At 55.6% G+C, this 14183-nt stretch overlaps 4 protein-coding genes across 4 annotated transcripts; 3 read left to right on the plus strand and 1 right to left on the minus strand.

Annotated features, from left to right (window-relative positions):
* Positions 1-627: 627 nt before the first annotated feature.
* On the plus strand, positions 628-3345 carry BJ171DRAFT_634420 (aspartic peptidase domain-containing protein; the record flags this gene model as incomplete). Its single annotated transcript, XM_053115677.1, has 10 exons — positions 628-741; positions 866-1025; positions 1140-1157; positions 1354-1530; positions 1629-1767; positions 1865-2170; positions 2337-2573; positions 2729-2730; positions 2771-3208; positions 3316-3345. Exons 1-10 carry the CDS (start codon positions 680-682, stop codon positions 3343-3345), a joined length of 1569 nt encoding a protein of 522 aa, XP_052962762.1. The 5' UTR covers positions 628-679.
* A 2405-nt stretch (positions 3346-5750) lies between these two features.
* On the plus strand, positions 5751-6312 carry BJ171DRAFT_522609 (uncharacterized protein). Its single transcript, XM_053112506.1, has one exon. The coding sequence runs from the start codon at positions 5858-5860 to the stop codon at positions 6185-6187; it is 330 nt and encodes a 109-aa protein (XP_052962763.1). The 5' UTR covers positions 5751-5857; the 3' UTR covers positions 6188-6312.
* A 238-nt stretch (positions 6313-6550) lies between these two features.
* Positions 6551-9000, minus strand: BJ171DRAFT_602626 (uncharacterized protein; the record flags this gene model as incomplete). Its single annotated transcript, XM_053115149.1, has 4 exons — positions 6551-7004; positions 7156-7739; positions 7995-8458; positions 8633-9000. 4 exons carry the CDS (start codon positions 8998-9000, stop codon positions 6882-6884), a joined length of 1539 nt encoding a protein of 512 aa, XP_052962764.1. The 3' UTR covers positions 6551-6881.
* A 2305-nt stretch (positions 9001-11305) lies between these two features.
* On the plus strand, positions 11306-13489 carry BJ171DRAFT_571172 (sulfate transporter family-domain-containing protein; the record flags this gene model as incomplete). Its single annotated transcript, XM_053113668.1, has 2 exons — positions 11306-11648; positions 11781-13489. 2 exons carry the CDS (start codon positions 11306-11308, stop codon positions 13487-13489), a joined length of 2052 nt encoding a protein of 683 aa, XP_052962765.1.
* Positions 13490-14183: the final 694 nt, after the last annotated feature.

A 14183-nucleotide genomic window follows, 5' to 3' on the forward strand; every position in this document is an offset into this window, starting at 1 on the left:
GAGATCGAGCTGAGGAAGGCGCATCGAGTTTCTCGTTTTGGATCGCCCTTCCGCTTCTGCCCACATCAGCCGATTTCAGCCGTTATCCGCTAAGGATATGACGGCATTGACCCCCCTCTCGACACAGCATTCGTCGTCGGGTGTCCTGGGCTCTGGTCAACGCTCGATCACAACACCGCCGCCGAAGAGTCGATGCTTCTCTCCCGGACGACCCGTCCCCTCAAATATATTCGATCTTGTCCCCCCCCCTTTCTTGTTCGATCATGGGACTGCGCATATCGAGTCAGGCATCTGGCAGCAACTTGGTCAAATGTCGACAGAGTGACCTTGGTCCATCTTACCCACCACTTAACTTGACGAGCGACCACCCCGGAAAAACGGCTCGCGAATGATCCCAGGGACCCGAATCGGTCCCACGAAACCGATCGCTTTATGGTGTCCTGACATGGCTCTCCTTGCGGGACGCCTCACGGCTCCCATCCAGCCAGAGGCGAGTCATCCACAAGGGGGCTGGCGATCGTTTCACAGAGACTCCATCTCGAACAATTCCCACGATCCGTGCTGGTCCATTCGTGGTCCGTCAGCGACCGTCACTGCATATAAAAACGTGTCTCGATTGCGCTTGAGCGAGCCATCATCACCCTCGAGTCGATATCGGAGCACTGCGTAGGCCAAAGAAATGAAGTTTCACTCTGGGATCTTTGCGTTGACGGTGGTCACCACCGCGTACGCGGTCAATGTGTGAGTATCCTCACGGCATATGACCACTCGACGGCTTGCATTCATTTCCTGTATCGGCTCCATTGGCGATGCGGGTACTGTGCCTCTTGGTCTGGGAACTAATACCTCTCTGCCCCATTATCAGTGTTCCGATTTTTAAGCCTCAGACCGACCGCAGCACCATTGAGTCTGCTTCTCTCGGCGCTGCAGCCAGTGTCTCCAAATGGAGCAAGCGATTTGGACTTGCCCAGGAAAACGTGGCAAGCTCGACCAACACAACCATCATGAATATCGGGAACCTTGCCGTAAGCTTTTCTCCATCTACTGCTTCAGTATACCCCCTTAGAGCGTGACTGAGTCGGCAGTGCTAACCGAAACGGGATATTTCACCACGATTGACCAACCTAACTACAGTATAGGGCCAGTATCTCTATCGGGTACGCTTGCTTTCTGACACTCTATTTAGTGCTCTTCGTCGCTCTCTATGTTCTCGTTCCGTTGGACCAACTTGACCGCATGTGGTGATAGCCCCTTTGGAAAATGATTTTCTGTACCACATTCAATCAACTCGCAATTCCTTTCCTCAACTTTCCCTCCCATTCTTGATACGCTGCTATTAGAACCCCACCTCAGCCTTTTACTGTTTTGTTGGACACTGGATCCAACCGACTCTGGGTCGAGGGTGCTTCCTGCTCCACCTGCCAGGGCAAGGCTAAATACGACTCCACCAAGAGCTCTACCTCCTCCGTGACCAGCCAATACGAAGCTATCAGTTACGGGGCAGGCGAATGCAGCGGTTATGTATCATACGTAAGTCCTTGAAGGTAGTGAGTCGCCCTCGCTTTGGCTCGTGTCCTGTCGAGCGCTTTGTTTTCTCACCTTTCGTGCCTTCGTTCCTTCAACTTCAGGATACCGTCAACTTTGCCGGATTGGCTTCGCTTCAGCAAGTCTTCAACGATGTTAGCTACGTTGACTCGACTTTGGCCTCCACTACATCGGAAGGAGAAGATGGCACGCTCGGCCTTGCCCGCAACGATGGAGCGAGTGGTGAGTTATGCTGGACATTTACCTCGCATTCAGATATGCGTCCACGGAACTTCCATGTGTTTATATGTATCTCGTCACGAACACCCTCATTTCTTAGTGGATCAAACCCAAGAGACCGTAGTTCAGTCGATGAAGAGAAACGGAGTCATTGACAATGCCATGTTTGCATTCTGGCTCAACGGATCTTCCACCGACGGCAATGACTACGCAACCGGGGGCGAACTATCGATTGGCGGGTATGACCCGAGCCGTTTTATAGGCGAAATTACTTGGCTGGACGTTGAAAATGGTCCCTATGCCCACGGAAGCTATAAATACTTCTGGAGCCACTCCCTTACCAGCATCAATATCAACGGGCAAAACACCACCATCACCGACGGTACATCTGCCATCCTTGATAGTGGTATGTTCTCGGAACAAACAGCAAACAGCAACAGCAAACGGAGAGCCCATTGGAAGGCTGGGTAGCTTGATTTTTTCGGATGTGTCACGTTCCGAACATCTCTGCTTGTACTGGCAAATGGACGACTCACAGTTCCCTCTGTTTGAATTCATACTCGGCCGTCTAGGAACGTCGTTCATCCTCGTGCCTCAGGAACATATGACGGACATCATCATTCCATCCATGCCCGTGAACTTCACGTACCATCCAGAGTATAATGTCTACACCCTGAACTGCTCGCAAGTCCCGGGCCTCCCCAACATTGATATCGCCCTTCATGGAAATGTCTTCAGCATCCCACCGCAGCAGTATATGATGCCCCTGGGTCAAGGCACACTTTGTCTCTTCATTGTCGAGCCAATCCGTAAGTCCCAAGCCCTTGAATTCATCCATGTTGCCCCACTTGCATAGGCTCTGTTCGGCTCTAACTCGTCCTCAATCACCAGGAGATGGCCCTGGATGGATTCTTGGCGACGCTTTCCTGCGCAGCTATTACTCCATTTACGACTACGATAACAGTCGTACGGGCCTGGCGCTCTCAGTTGGCGCTACTCTGCCTAGTCAAGTCGCCTCTTCCTCCTCAATTGCCCCTACCTCTACCTCTACCTCTACCTCTACCTCTACCTCTACCTCTACCTCTACCTCTACCTCTACCTCTACCTCTACCTCTACCTCTACCTCTACCTCTACCTCTACCTCTACCTCTACCTCTACCTCTACCTCTACCTCTACCTCTACCTCTACCTCTACCTCTACCTCTACCTCTACCTCTACCTCTACCATGGCTTCTTCGACCACCACCTCGTCCACCTCGATCACCACCTCGCCCAACACATCGACTACTTCCACCACGTCCTCCATCACCTCCATCACCTCCATCACCTCCATCGCCTCGTCCACTCCGACCACCTCGGTCACGACTCCAACCTCTACAACCCCTTCGACCTCCACCTCTACCTCGGTTACCTCCACTTCCACGAGCTCCCCTCTCCCTTACAAGTGCGTTCCGATCAACTCCCTCAATTGAACTCTTCTAACCTTGATATCCGTATCAGGCTCGTCTTTCCCTCTCAGCAAATTGCAATGTGTCCACCTTCTTGTCCTAGACCTCGAATGAGCCCGCGGCCTACCAATAGACCTCTACCCCTTACCTTCTCTTTGCCGTGCGGGTCTCTGAATTTTAACCTTGAACTATGCGAATAAAGATGATTTTACTGTGAATGATGGAAACGAAACTCGTTCCAAAGTTGGCCGTTTGAATTCACCCTCCCATCACTTGAATATTTACGCCATGTCGGCATATATGTTAGGGAAGGTGTGCGGCGAGAGGAAGGCATATATGCTTGAAAGAAAATATATTATGGCCAACAAAACAGGATAATCATGAACAGCGCAAAGTCGCTGGTCGAGGGTGGATGCCGGATGCGGAGGAGCCCGTACTGCAACGATGTACACAAATCACGGTGCCCTCCCGGACATGGTCCCGCCAACGTTGATTCATAACAGACACTGTGGCTAATATTTTGCATACGCTACAACAAAAGGATCGAGCCGCCCGACAATCTCGGCAAAGCTGGGTCGCAGCATTGGGTTTTGCTGCCAGCATTGCTCCACGAGCCCCCAGATTTCATCCACCACGCCTCGGATTCTTTTTGGTCGCTTTCCTTGTCGAAGAGCATATTCTAACGACGCTCTGTCCAAAGGACGTCCACTGGCATCCGTCCAGATGATTCCATTGCTCAGAAGCTCGTAGAAAGTGATTCCGTAGGCATATACATCGCCCTTGATGCTCGGTTCAAACGGGGATCCTTTACCAACCAACTCAGGAGCCAAATACTCGAAAGTCCTTTCCGGAACCTGGCCGATGCTTGGTCCTGATGTTTGTCTGAGTGCTGATATTCCAAAGTCGGCCACGATTGGGTTTCCGACAAAGCCGAGAAGAATAGCATCGCTCCTGAGGTTGCCGTGAACGACACCGTTGCTGTGGAGATGCGCCATTCCCAATGCAACTCCGTGCATCAACTGCAGCTTGGTCTCCATCGATTTGGCGTTGCTGGCGGTCAAAAATTGCTGACCAAGGGTGGTGGCGACGGCAGGGGACACCATGAATGGCGTTGGAACGGTGTCGCAAGCTCCAAGAAGGCACAGTAGGTTGGGATGGGCGAGGCTGTGCCAGCGGCTGATTTCTCGGCGAAATTGGACCATGTTCGTCTCGCTTAGACCGGAATGAAGCATTTGGACGATGACATCCGAGCCGAGGAACTTTGCTTCAAAGACCCTTCCAGCAGCTCCCTCGGTTATGGGTTTGGAGGACCAGTCAGTGACAGAAGTCGGATGGATTCGCCATCTCTCGGAACGAACCGAGCGAGCAGCTTCGAAATGATCCTGCAACATCCTCAAGAGCGGGCGGATAACGAGCTCGGCGTGCTCGCCGAAACTAACAGGATCACCGAGCATCGTTATGAGGGCTGCGGCGGATCTCCTGATCGCCCAATCTGGTTCCGCATAAGGATGGAGCCCGAGTTCGACGAAGGCGCTGTCGCTGTTCGCTCGGACAAGGTCGCCGATATGAGCAAGGCGGGCCACATCATGGAGATTGTCGTCATTGGACGCCTGCAGAATGGCGCCTCCATTGAGTCTCTGGTTTTTGACAGAGAAGAGCGAGAGCACGCCTTGCCAATGGGCATCAAGCTCCTTGCAGAAGTGTCCGATTTTCTTGCGGATATTGGGTCCGGCAAAGAGATGCTCAATCTTCACCAAAGGGTAGATGCAGCAGAGATAGTATCTCTCGATTTCTTGGTGGAGTTCAGCGATTCGAGCGACTCTCTGACAAAATGCAGGCATCGTCGACTGCCGATGGATGAGGTCGCGGATGATATTTTGGGACTGGTTGACGAGGAAGCACCAAGACTGCTGATTGTCATCGGTCTGCCGGAGGGCTGAGTACAGGGAAAGAGCGGCCTGGGCTGCCTCCTTGACATTGGGCTCAGTGGTGGAGTTGATCAAAACAGAGACCCGGGTGATAGTTCCAGCGATTTTTGATTCCATGAGTAATTTTGCTATGGGGCGCGGGGAGAGTACAGCGACAGAGTTTGCGACTCCGAAATGGATGATAGTCGACGAGGTGAGGGAGAGACACCAGCCCCGAAACCGCTGAAAGCGTCGACTGGAGAGCGCACTCGCCCGACGGGAGGCAGATCCAGATCGACACCACGGGACGAGGTGGCGGTGCAACGGCGGTGGTGATCCGCTCGATGTGTGTGGGACCCGAGCAAGGCCCATGGGGGTGCACGCCACCATTTTGACACACCGGCGACACGTGACAAGGAGGATTGCGATCCATGGGACACAAGATGGCCGGTTGTATGGACGCCGATGCACACGCTGCGGCAGAAGACCCGATGCGCATCACCCTGACCGACTAGCCTTACTCCCCTCGACGTCGCACTGCACGGCCCCTCCGCGTCCATTCCAGCGACCCTGACAGGTGGTGATCCGTCGAATGCAGCGGCGGCGCATCAACTCTGCTGCTCGTGGGATGGGGCACTTCCGATTCGCGTATATGATGGAGTCGTTCTGGCCTCGGCACCCACATCGCTCGAATCGTTACTACCTACCCTCGCCATCACTTTGTCCTTTTGCTCAAATATGATCTCTTCGTTGCTCCCTTTTCTTGCCTTGAGTGCGCTCGTCGCTCATCCTGGCGGTGCTGTCCCGTTGAAGCAAAGAAGCTACGGCGACGATGGCGATAGCACTGCCATGTCGGTTACTCCGATCCTGCTTGGCGTATCTGCTGTCCTTGCCATCATCGGCATTGGCATCCGCTGCTATCTCTTCTCACTATCGACGAGCTCCAAAGAGGCCAGTCCACCCGCTGCGGTCGATGATGCCAAAGTGAGCATGAGTCAAGAGTCTCTGCTGCCCACGCCAACCAACGTCGAGAACAAGCCGCCGCGCAAGTCGAGCGATACGCCTTGAGTCACTCATCCAAGCGGCTCGGGCATGGAGGGACTTGGGCACGGACGGACTCGAAATTGGCATAGTTGAACCAGTTTGAGCTCGAATATGCTTCGTGGCCATGCAATATAAAAGACCAATACGGCAATATCATATACGTCAATCCCAAACGTTCCTTCGTGTGCATTTGAGATACAGAACCTGTCCACCCGCGCCTATCTCGCCCACTCGACCATCGAATAACCAAGGCTACAGCCAACTAAGCGATGCATTCATATCCCGTATTCAAGAGTACAGCCCATCTTCCCAGTGTTCAATATTCGATTATCAAATTCTGACATTGCCGCATCACTGTGGTCGCCAAGATACGCGCAAATCCAGATTCTTCAAGCTGATGTATTGAATCAAACACAACAGTTTAGTTACCAGAGTTATACTTCTGGAAATCCATAGGGAAGCTGAACATTGAGGCAAAATCATAGAAGTACAAGGAATCAAGAATATATGAGGACTAACTTGGATAATCCATGCAGCTGCAAGCGCAGTGCTGGGGTAGGGTAAATCATAGAAATCCGCATTGATCCGGTACAGCAGAGAAACAGGGCGCAAAGAGCTAATCGATTCGCCAAAGCAATTTGTGGGCACATTCTTCTTGAAGTAATCTGGCCAACGCCATTCAGCATCCTGTTCCGCCACACATCTTGGGCCATGCGACTCAGGCCATGTAGCTTGGAAGGCCGTCTCCAGTGCCCGGGAGAGGATGAGTGTGGGCTTCATCAATAACTCGAAGGCAGTGCTGAGGGACGAGCACAGAGAGACCTGTGGACCGATTAAAGCCCTGTAGTTGACAAAAGATAGATCAAACACTGTCAGAGACGGTGCCAGAGACGTGGCAATGTGCAAGCAAGAGTCACGGATAGTTTGAAGACAAGGAGACATGGAGATATAGTTATGCGGAGGTGGGATCCTGAATCCGAGCATAGACTCACTTGCGCGAATCCGTTGACGAATGGGGAATGAACAAGAATGACATCGCCGAGATTCAGGTTGGTCTGAGCCGGATCCTTGGTGTCAAAGGCTGAAATGACCGTGTACTGAACGACGGCCGACACTGTGGCAGCTCCAGGCCGATAACCCTCGACTCGATCCACGGCTCCGACCGACTCGCTGTAGCTCAGGGTCGGCGGAGCCGGAGCGGATGCCAAGACCGGAGATGGATTTCGATAACTTGAATACTGAGGAACGCCGGCGATGTGACTCTGGGGAGGCTGAAGACTGCCAGAGTAGCTTTGGGAGACAGTGGGCGCATGGCTAGGCATGGGAACTGCAGCAGAGCCATAGGGATAGCTGGCAGGAGGCTGGCTGTAAGCGGGCTGGCTGTACGCTGGCTGGATGTTGGCAGACGGAACTTGCGTGGCCTGACTGTAAGGGATGTACACGGAAGTGGGTCGATCGTTGACCAGCGCAGAGCTCGAGGCGATCGGATGGCTTACGGGAGCCTGTGGATAAGATGGCTTGCCTTCGCTCTTGGAGCGGCGAAGCCAGACAAATACACCGACCGCAACGACCAGAGCTGGTACGATTGCAGATTGGAGGGGTGAGTAGATCGAAAATCGGACAGGTGAAACACCTCTCTGAAATCCATAACTAATCGAGCTACCCGCATAGCCGTTGACATGGTCGTTCACACGACCCGTCTACAAAATATTGGAAAGGATATCCAACCCAACAGGACACTCATCGCTGAAATCAGGCCTAGCCAAGACAGGCAAAGCCAATCTTCCTTCGAAACATCCAGCGAGCTCGCGGACGCAATCAGGCAACATACCAACAACACCCGCGACGATGCCGCCGATAAGACCAGCACTCGACCCAGCGTCGGTAGAGGGCGAGGGCGAGTCGGGATAAGGCGTCGCGGTGGTAGTAGCGATCGGTCGCGTTTGGTTGGGGAAGGTCGTTGGAAGCTGCAGAGTGGGGTCGCTCAGGAAGATCCCGGCACGGTACTCGGTGTAGAAAGTGTCTGAGTCACCGATATTGGCAGTGCAAGCCGCGGAAATGGGCCCTCTGCTCGCGAGTTGGCAGGTGTTGCAGCCGGCATCGGAGCAGCCGTATTGCTCAAGCATTCCCGAGCTGGGATTGGCAATGGTGTAGCCATAAACGCCAGCGAGGACTTTGGTGCAAGTAGGGTACACTGGGATTCGGTTGCTGTCACCCGGAAACCTACAGGTGGCATCGTTGACAGTGAAGGTGGCATAGGCAAAATGCGATGTCATGAAGCTCGAATCCCAGGTGCTGCAGAGGACGAAATGACGCAAATGGCGAATTGGAAGACCAGGGGATGAGTGAGTAGCGGCCTGCGGCATATCGGGCGAGCGGACATCAGGCATGGTTGAGCAGCGAGTGGAATCTCGCACGACAGCAGCAAGCACAGCAGCAAGCACAGCAGCCAAGCAAGGGAAACCTCACCTGGTACTGGTATAGTCACTTGAGCCATATTGCCCCGTGAAGCCGATCGCACACGGGCTGACAGAGAGTGTCGATACGGCACTCACGAAGCTGCAGCCCTTGGTACAGGTCGTATCCTTGCCACAGTTGTAGTATAAGATGGTGTTGTTGGACGCCTGGATGGTCGAGTAGGCACAGGAAGCAGAGGTGTTTTGGGATGACGATGGAGAGCAGGAGCACCGGTTCGTGGCAACGATAAAGTCGCCGAGGATGCCGATGGTGGACGCAGGAGACGACAAAGTAGTCGCGCAGCTTGGAATAACTTTGTTGGATTGCTGCCAAACCAGCCACTGGACGTTCGAGGAGTTGATGGGAATGGGGGCCGACATGGTGGAGGGGCTACGTCGGCGGGTACAGGCTACGTCAGGAAGCAGACAGCGTCGTCAGCGAGCAAGCAAGACTGAAACGGCGCTGGGATGGCTTGCTGGCTGGCTGACGGAGGACCTAAGGGCGGTGCGGAATAAAAGTATGCCGTCTGGACAGGAACACAGCAAACATGGGCCAATGGGGCGATGCAGCAAACCCATGCGAGCGATCAAGGGCGTGGATTGCCGAGCGCGGAGTGACGCTGGATGAACATTTGCGGATGGACATTTGTGACATTCGTGTGGCACCGTTGTGGCATTCGTGTGGTATTGTTGTGGCATTCGTGTGGTATTGGTGCATCACGCGGGATGGTGCCCCACTCCCGCGGGCCAATCGTGCGCCGCGACGCCCGGATGCACAGAGCAGCGTGCAACCCATGTGGCTCTGCATCGGTGATTGGCCCGTACGACGTTGCTGGATTTGCCTAAACCCGTGACCGCGTCCGTCGCACAATGTGGCTTGCCGGCACCGCCACTTGTCCCGTGACCAGCGGAGGTGTCGGAGATGGCGATTGTCGTGCTGTCCGAGATGGCGCCCTGTTTCTATTTCAACAAGCGATAGACTCTAGAGCCATCCGGTGATGGTCTCAGTCTTGGTCATGGAGGTGCGTTTTCTGCACCAAGACCAAGACCGGGACATACACGGTCGGCGTTTGCAAGGAGTGCGGCCAGTTCCACACTCAGCCGCAAGGATTTCCTGCTGATCTCTGGAAGATATAGCCAACTGGCATACCCATCTCCGTGGCATCGATATTCGCCACCAAACAGACGCATTCGGCCTCGAGGCTTCCCTCTCCAGCTCCGGAGCGTCGCTGAACCCCACGGGCCACACCCTCCCTCCCTCGGCCATGCTGCGTCGTGGTCGGTGGATCTGACACCTGTCGTCGGGTCTGTGGATGGCCTTGTTGAAGGAAAGGGGTGTGCCTGTCGTCGGGAGGGCAGATTCTGCCACCGGCCTGCAACACGGCTGCGAATTGGACTCAATCGTGCTTCAGATGCAATCACAGCGCAGCTGCCTTGTGTCTTGAACGAAAGCAATTCAGTACAGAGGCAGAAACCAGTGCGGGAACCGATGCGGCCTGGGATGCTTTGTCGGTCCAGTGCGGCGACGAACCAAAGACCGCAACGGCCAGGCCAGACAGACCGGCCACTCTGCGCCGCAAGGCCGAGCACGTTTCTTGCCGGTCGTGGTCAGTGGAGGCTGGAGATCGCTGGCCAGCCATGTGCATCCGGCTGTCTCAGCGACCGTGGTGGCATGCATTTTGGGGACTGTGTCGATGCAGACCGGCGCGCTGCGTGTCCTCTCTCGCCCCGCCGAGTGCAGGCACAAACGAAATAGAGCAGGGCCGGAGCGAATAGAAGCGGGTTGGAACGCATGAAGGCGCAGCCAGCAGAATCGAAGCAACCCAAAAGCAAGTTGGGATGCCGCGAGACCGCCCCTGGCAGCACAACAGAGCGGAGCAGAAGAACGCATTCCTTCCAGGCGCAGAAACGTTGTCCTCGCTCAGGACAACAACCAGGGCGCAGACAAGAGCAGACGCACACAGGAACAGACTCGCCCTCGGCGCGCGAGCAGATTGCGACATGGCTCGAACGTCAAAGTGCACAGAGAGCACACTTGGAGCGCACAGAGAGATCATATCAGCCGCGTGGCCGTCACGCCTCCGCAGACAAGCAGCAGTGCCCAGCCGAGCAGCCGCACCGCACCTGGGCCTGGTCCGTCCCGGCAGCCCGGAGATGGCGTCATCCGGGGGTGTGGCCCAGCGCGTGGCCGGTTGCCGCTGCCGCCGATGGCGCGATTGCCGCGGCGCCGGGGGTGTGGCTCCCGCGTGTCCAGGCGCAGGGGTCTGCACGCTCTGCAGAACAGTCTTTCTTGCCTGTGGGGAAGCCGCGAGAAGCAAAACGACGCTGGGTGGGGAGCCGATCTGGCAAGAGCTCCGTTGGGTGGGAACGATGCCTGGCAAAGCAATGCCGCCCACGCCCCAGCCAGCTGGGCTACATCGACAATGCTGCTTGCCCGAGGCATGCTGCCCTCGTTTTGTGCCCGAGGCATGCTGCCCTCGGGCCACGCCGTGCGGTACCAGCCTCACCTCCCCCCACCACCACCAGGCGACCGTGCATGTCTGTCGCCTGGGTGCCTCTCCTCGGCTATATATATGGGCCCCCAGCTCCTCCCAGATTGCTGCGTCCACACTGCCGACGGCCATCGAGAAGGACATCTGCTTCTCTTGCTTGGTTCCTTCCATCTCTGTCGCCCATCTCAATCCCCATGACCAAGCCTGCCGCCGAGCCCATCCCGGTGCCCAAGGGCTACCCTGACGATGTCTTTGACTCGCAGTACACCCAGATCCGCAAGAATGCTCGCGGCCTCACCCACAACCTGGGCCACAACACTGTCACTTACCTGAAGGAGCTTTTCCCCGTCATCGACTGGATTCCTCGCTACAACCTCTCCTGGTTCACTGGCGATCTGATCGCTGCCATCACCGTCACGGGCGTGATCATTCCCCAGGCTCTGGCTTATGCCACCCTTGCTGGCGTCCCCGTCCAGTATGGCCTGTACACCGGTCTTGCCGGCATGTTCTTCTACTTCCTGTTCGCCACCTCCAAGGGTAAGCAGCTCGCATGACTGTGTGGTGTGTTGCCGACTGTGTCTCGCTGCTGTGTCTGAGATTCCATGCTTACTTCATGACTCCTTTGGCATCCACCCCATCTCCACCCGTGATTCCCACACACAATCGCAGATGTCACTATCGGCGCCACTGCCGTGCTCTCCCAGCTTATTGGCCAGATCATCGCCTCTGTCAACTCTGACAACAAGTACTCGCCCATCTCCATCGCCATTACCATCGCCTTCTTCCAGGGCATCATCGAGTTTGCCCTTGGTCTCTTCCGCCTCGGTATCGTCGTTGATTTCATTCCCTCCTCGGTCATCTCGGGCTTCACCACCGGTGCCGGTCTCACTGTCATCATCGGCCAGATCCCCGGTCTCTTTGGCATCCAGGGCGTCAACACCAACGACCCCTCGTCGCTCAACATCCTGATCAACACCATCAAGAACGCCTCGACCCTCAGCAACCTCGACACGGCCTTTGGTGTCTCTGCCCTGGTCTTCCTGCTCCTCGTCAAGTACACCACCCAGATCCTGGCCCGCCGCTACCCCAAGCTTGGCTGGCTCAAGTGGGTTGGTATCACCCGCAACCTGGTCGCCCTGATTGTCTTCACCGGCATCAGCTACGCCATCAGCAAGGACGCCAAGAACGGCAAGTACCCCATCACCCTCGTCAAGACCGTCCCCGCTGGTCTCGCCGGCCTGGCCGTTCCCAACCTCACCGACGCTGGCCTCGTCTCGCGCGCTGCCCAAGGCCTTCCCGCCGTCATTGTCGTTGCCATCATCGAGCACATCTCTGTCGCCAAGTCCTTCGGCCGTATCAACAACTACAAGGTCAGCCCCAACCAGGAACTCGTTGCCCTCGGTCTCGTCAACTTCCTTGGCAGCTTTGTTGGCGGCATCCCCTCGACCGGCTCCTTCTCGCGCACTGCCATCAAGTCTGCCTCGGGTGTCCGCAGTCCCTTTGCTGGCTTCATCAGCTCGATCTTGACCCTGATTGCCCTGTACACCATTACCCCAGCTCTGTTCTGGATCTCCAAGGCCACGCTCTCGGCCCTGATCATTGCCGCCATCACCGAGCTCTTTTCCCCTCCCGAGGTCATCAAGCAGCTGTGGGACATCCAGTTCACCGACTTCCTGTCCTTCTGGGTTGCCCTCTTTGTCACCGTCATCTTCAACATCGAGACCGGTATCGAAGTGTCCATCGGCTTTGCCCTCGTAATCCTGCTGTACAGAATCGCCCGCCCTCGCATCCAGCCCCTCGTCCAGCATGCCGGCAAGTGGTACTCGCCCGACCAGTCCCATGGTCTTACCGTCGCCAGCGCCCCCGCCGGCGTTCTTGTCTTCCGCCCCGAAGAGTCCCTGACCTACCCCAATGCTAGCTACATCACCGAGAAGATCCTCGACGAGGCCAAGGAGCGCACCCGCTACGGCGGCGTTGTTACCAAGCACAGCAACGACAAGGTCTGGAGCGATTCGACTGGCCTTGCCAAGAAGACCGATCTCAGTGGAGAGCGCCCCATCCTCCGCTCGCTTGTCCTTGATTTGTCCTCGGTCAACTTTATCGATGCTACGGGCATTCAGGCCCTGATCGATCTCCGCCACGAGCTCGACCGCTATGCCGGCCACAACGTCGCCATCCACTTCAGCCGCGTCAAACCCGCCCTGGTCCGCCCCATCAACTACTTCCTCCAGACGACCAACTCCAAGAAGGTCATTGCTGCGGTTGCCTCTTCGCCCACCGAGCACGGGGCGCCCACTGGTAGCACCTGGTTGCCTCAGGATGCCACAAAGTTCATCCACAGCAATGTCTCTGATGCCGTCCAGTCACTTGCCGTCTGAGCAGAGCATTCCTCCACCTAACCAGCCATGCTACCGGTTTTGGTCCTGTCCTGCCCCTTCTGACATGTATGTAAATCGCACACTAGACTCTCCATCCCTCCCACCACGCTTGTCCATGATCCTTCTCCGTTGATCCAGTCCTTTTGATAGCTGGTCAGCAGCCCCCTTCGACACCAGTCCTTTGTCCACCTGTTCATGTCCCACCCCACTTCAGCCGATTCGCAGGCCGTTTCCCCCTCTCCTGTTCTCCAGCTCTCTCCTCTGCCTGTTTCAATATGCTTGCTCACGTACTTGCTCGATTGTCCAAATTCGCCATCCCCCTTAGACCCCCCCCTCCATGCTTGCTTGATGTTTTGGTTGAAAGATCCTGTCTTTGTCATTCCTCCCGCTAGATGAAAAAAGAAAACCGTTTGTATTTCACGTTCTGGGATCCTTTCCCCTCACTTCCAATACAATTCGTCGTGAGCAGCCACAAACTCCAAAGAATGATTCATATGTGTATCTCATAATGTGCTCGCTCTTGCCGATAATGCAAAGGAAGAAAAGGCTCGTCCGGAGGACCCAAGCCCGGCTTCAAGCAACCCCCGAGAGCGGATTGAACTTGGGCGAGAGACAGTTGACAAAATAGCACTGTCCCGATCACTCGAACACAATATCAACCCCAATCACTCGGATGCTTTGTATATGCTAATCA

The sequence above is a fragment of the Polychytrium aggregatum genome (genome assembly GCF_025602895.1).
Source record: "Polychytrium aggregatum strain JEL109 chromosome Unknown BJ171scaffold_50, whole genome shotgun sequence".
Taxonomy (NCBI): domain Eukaryota; kingdom Fungi; phylum Chytridiomycota; class Chytridiomycetes; order Polychytriales; genus Polychytrium; species Polychytrium aggregatum.

Excerpts from the sequence above, each read along its gene's own strand:
- BJ171DRAFT_522609 (XM_053112506.1), top strand. The coding sequence starts at position 5,858 with ATGATCTCTTCGTTGCTCCCTTTTCTTGCCTTGAGTGCGCTCGTCGCT.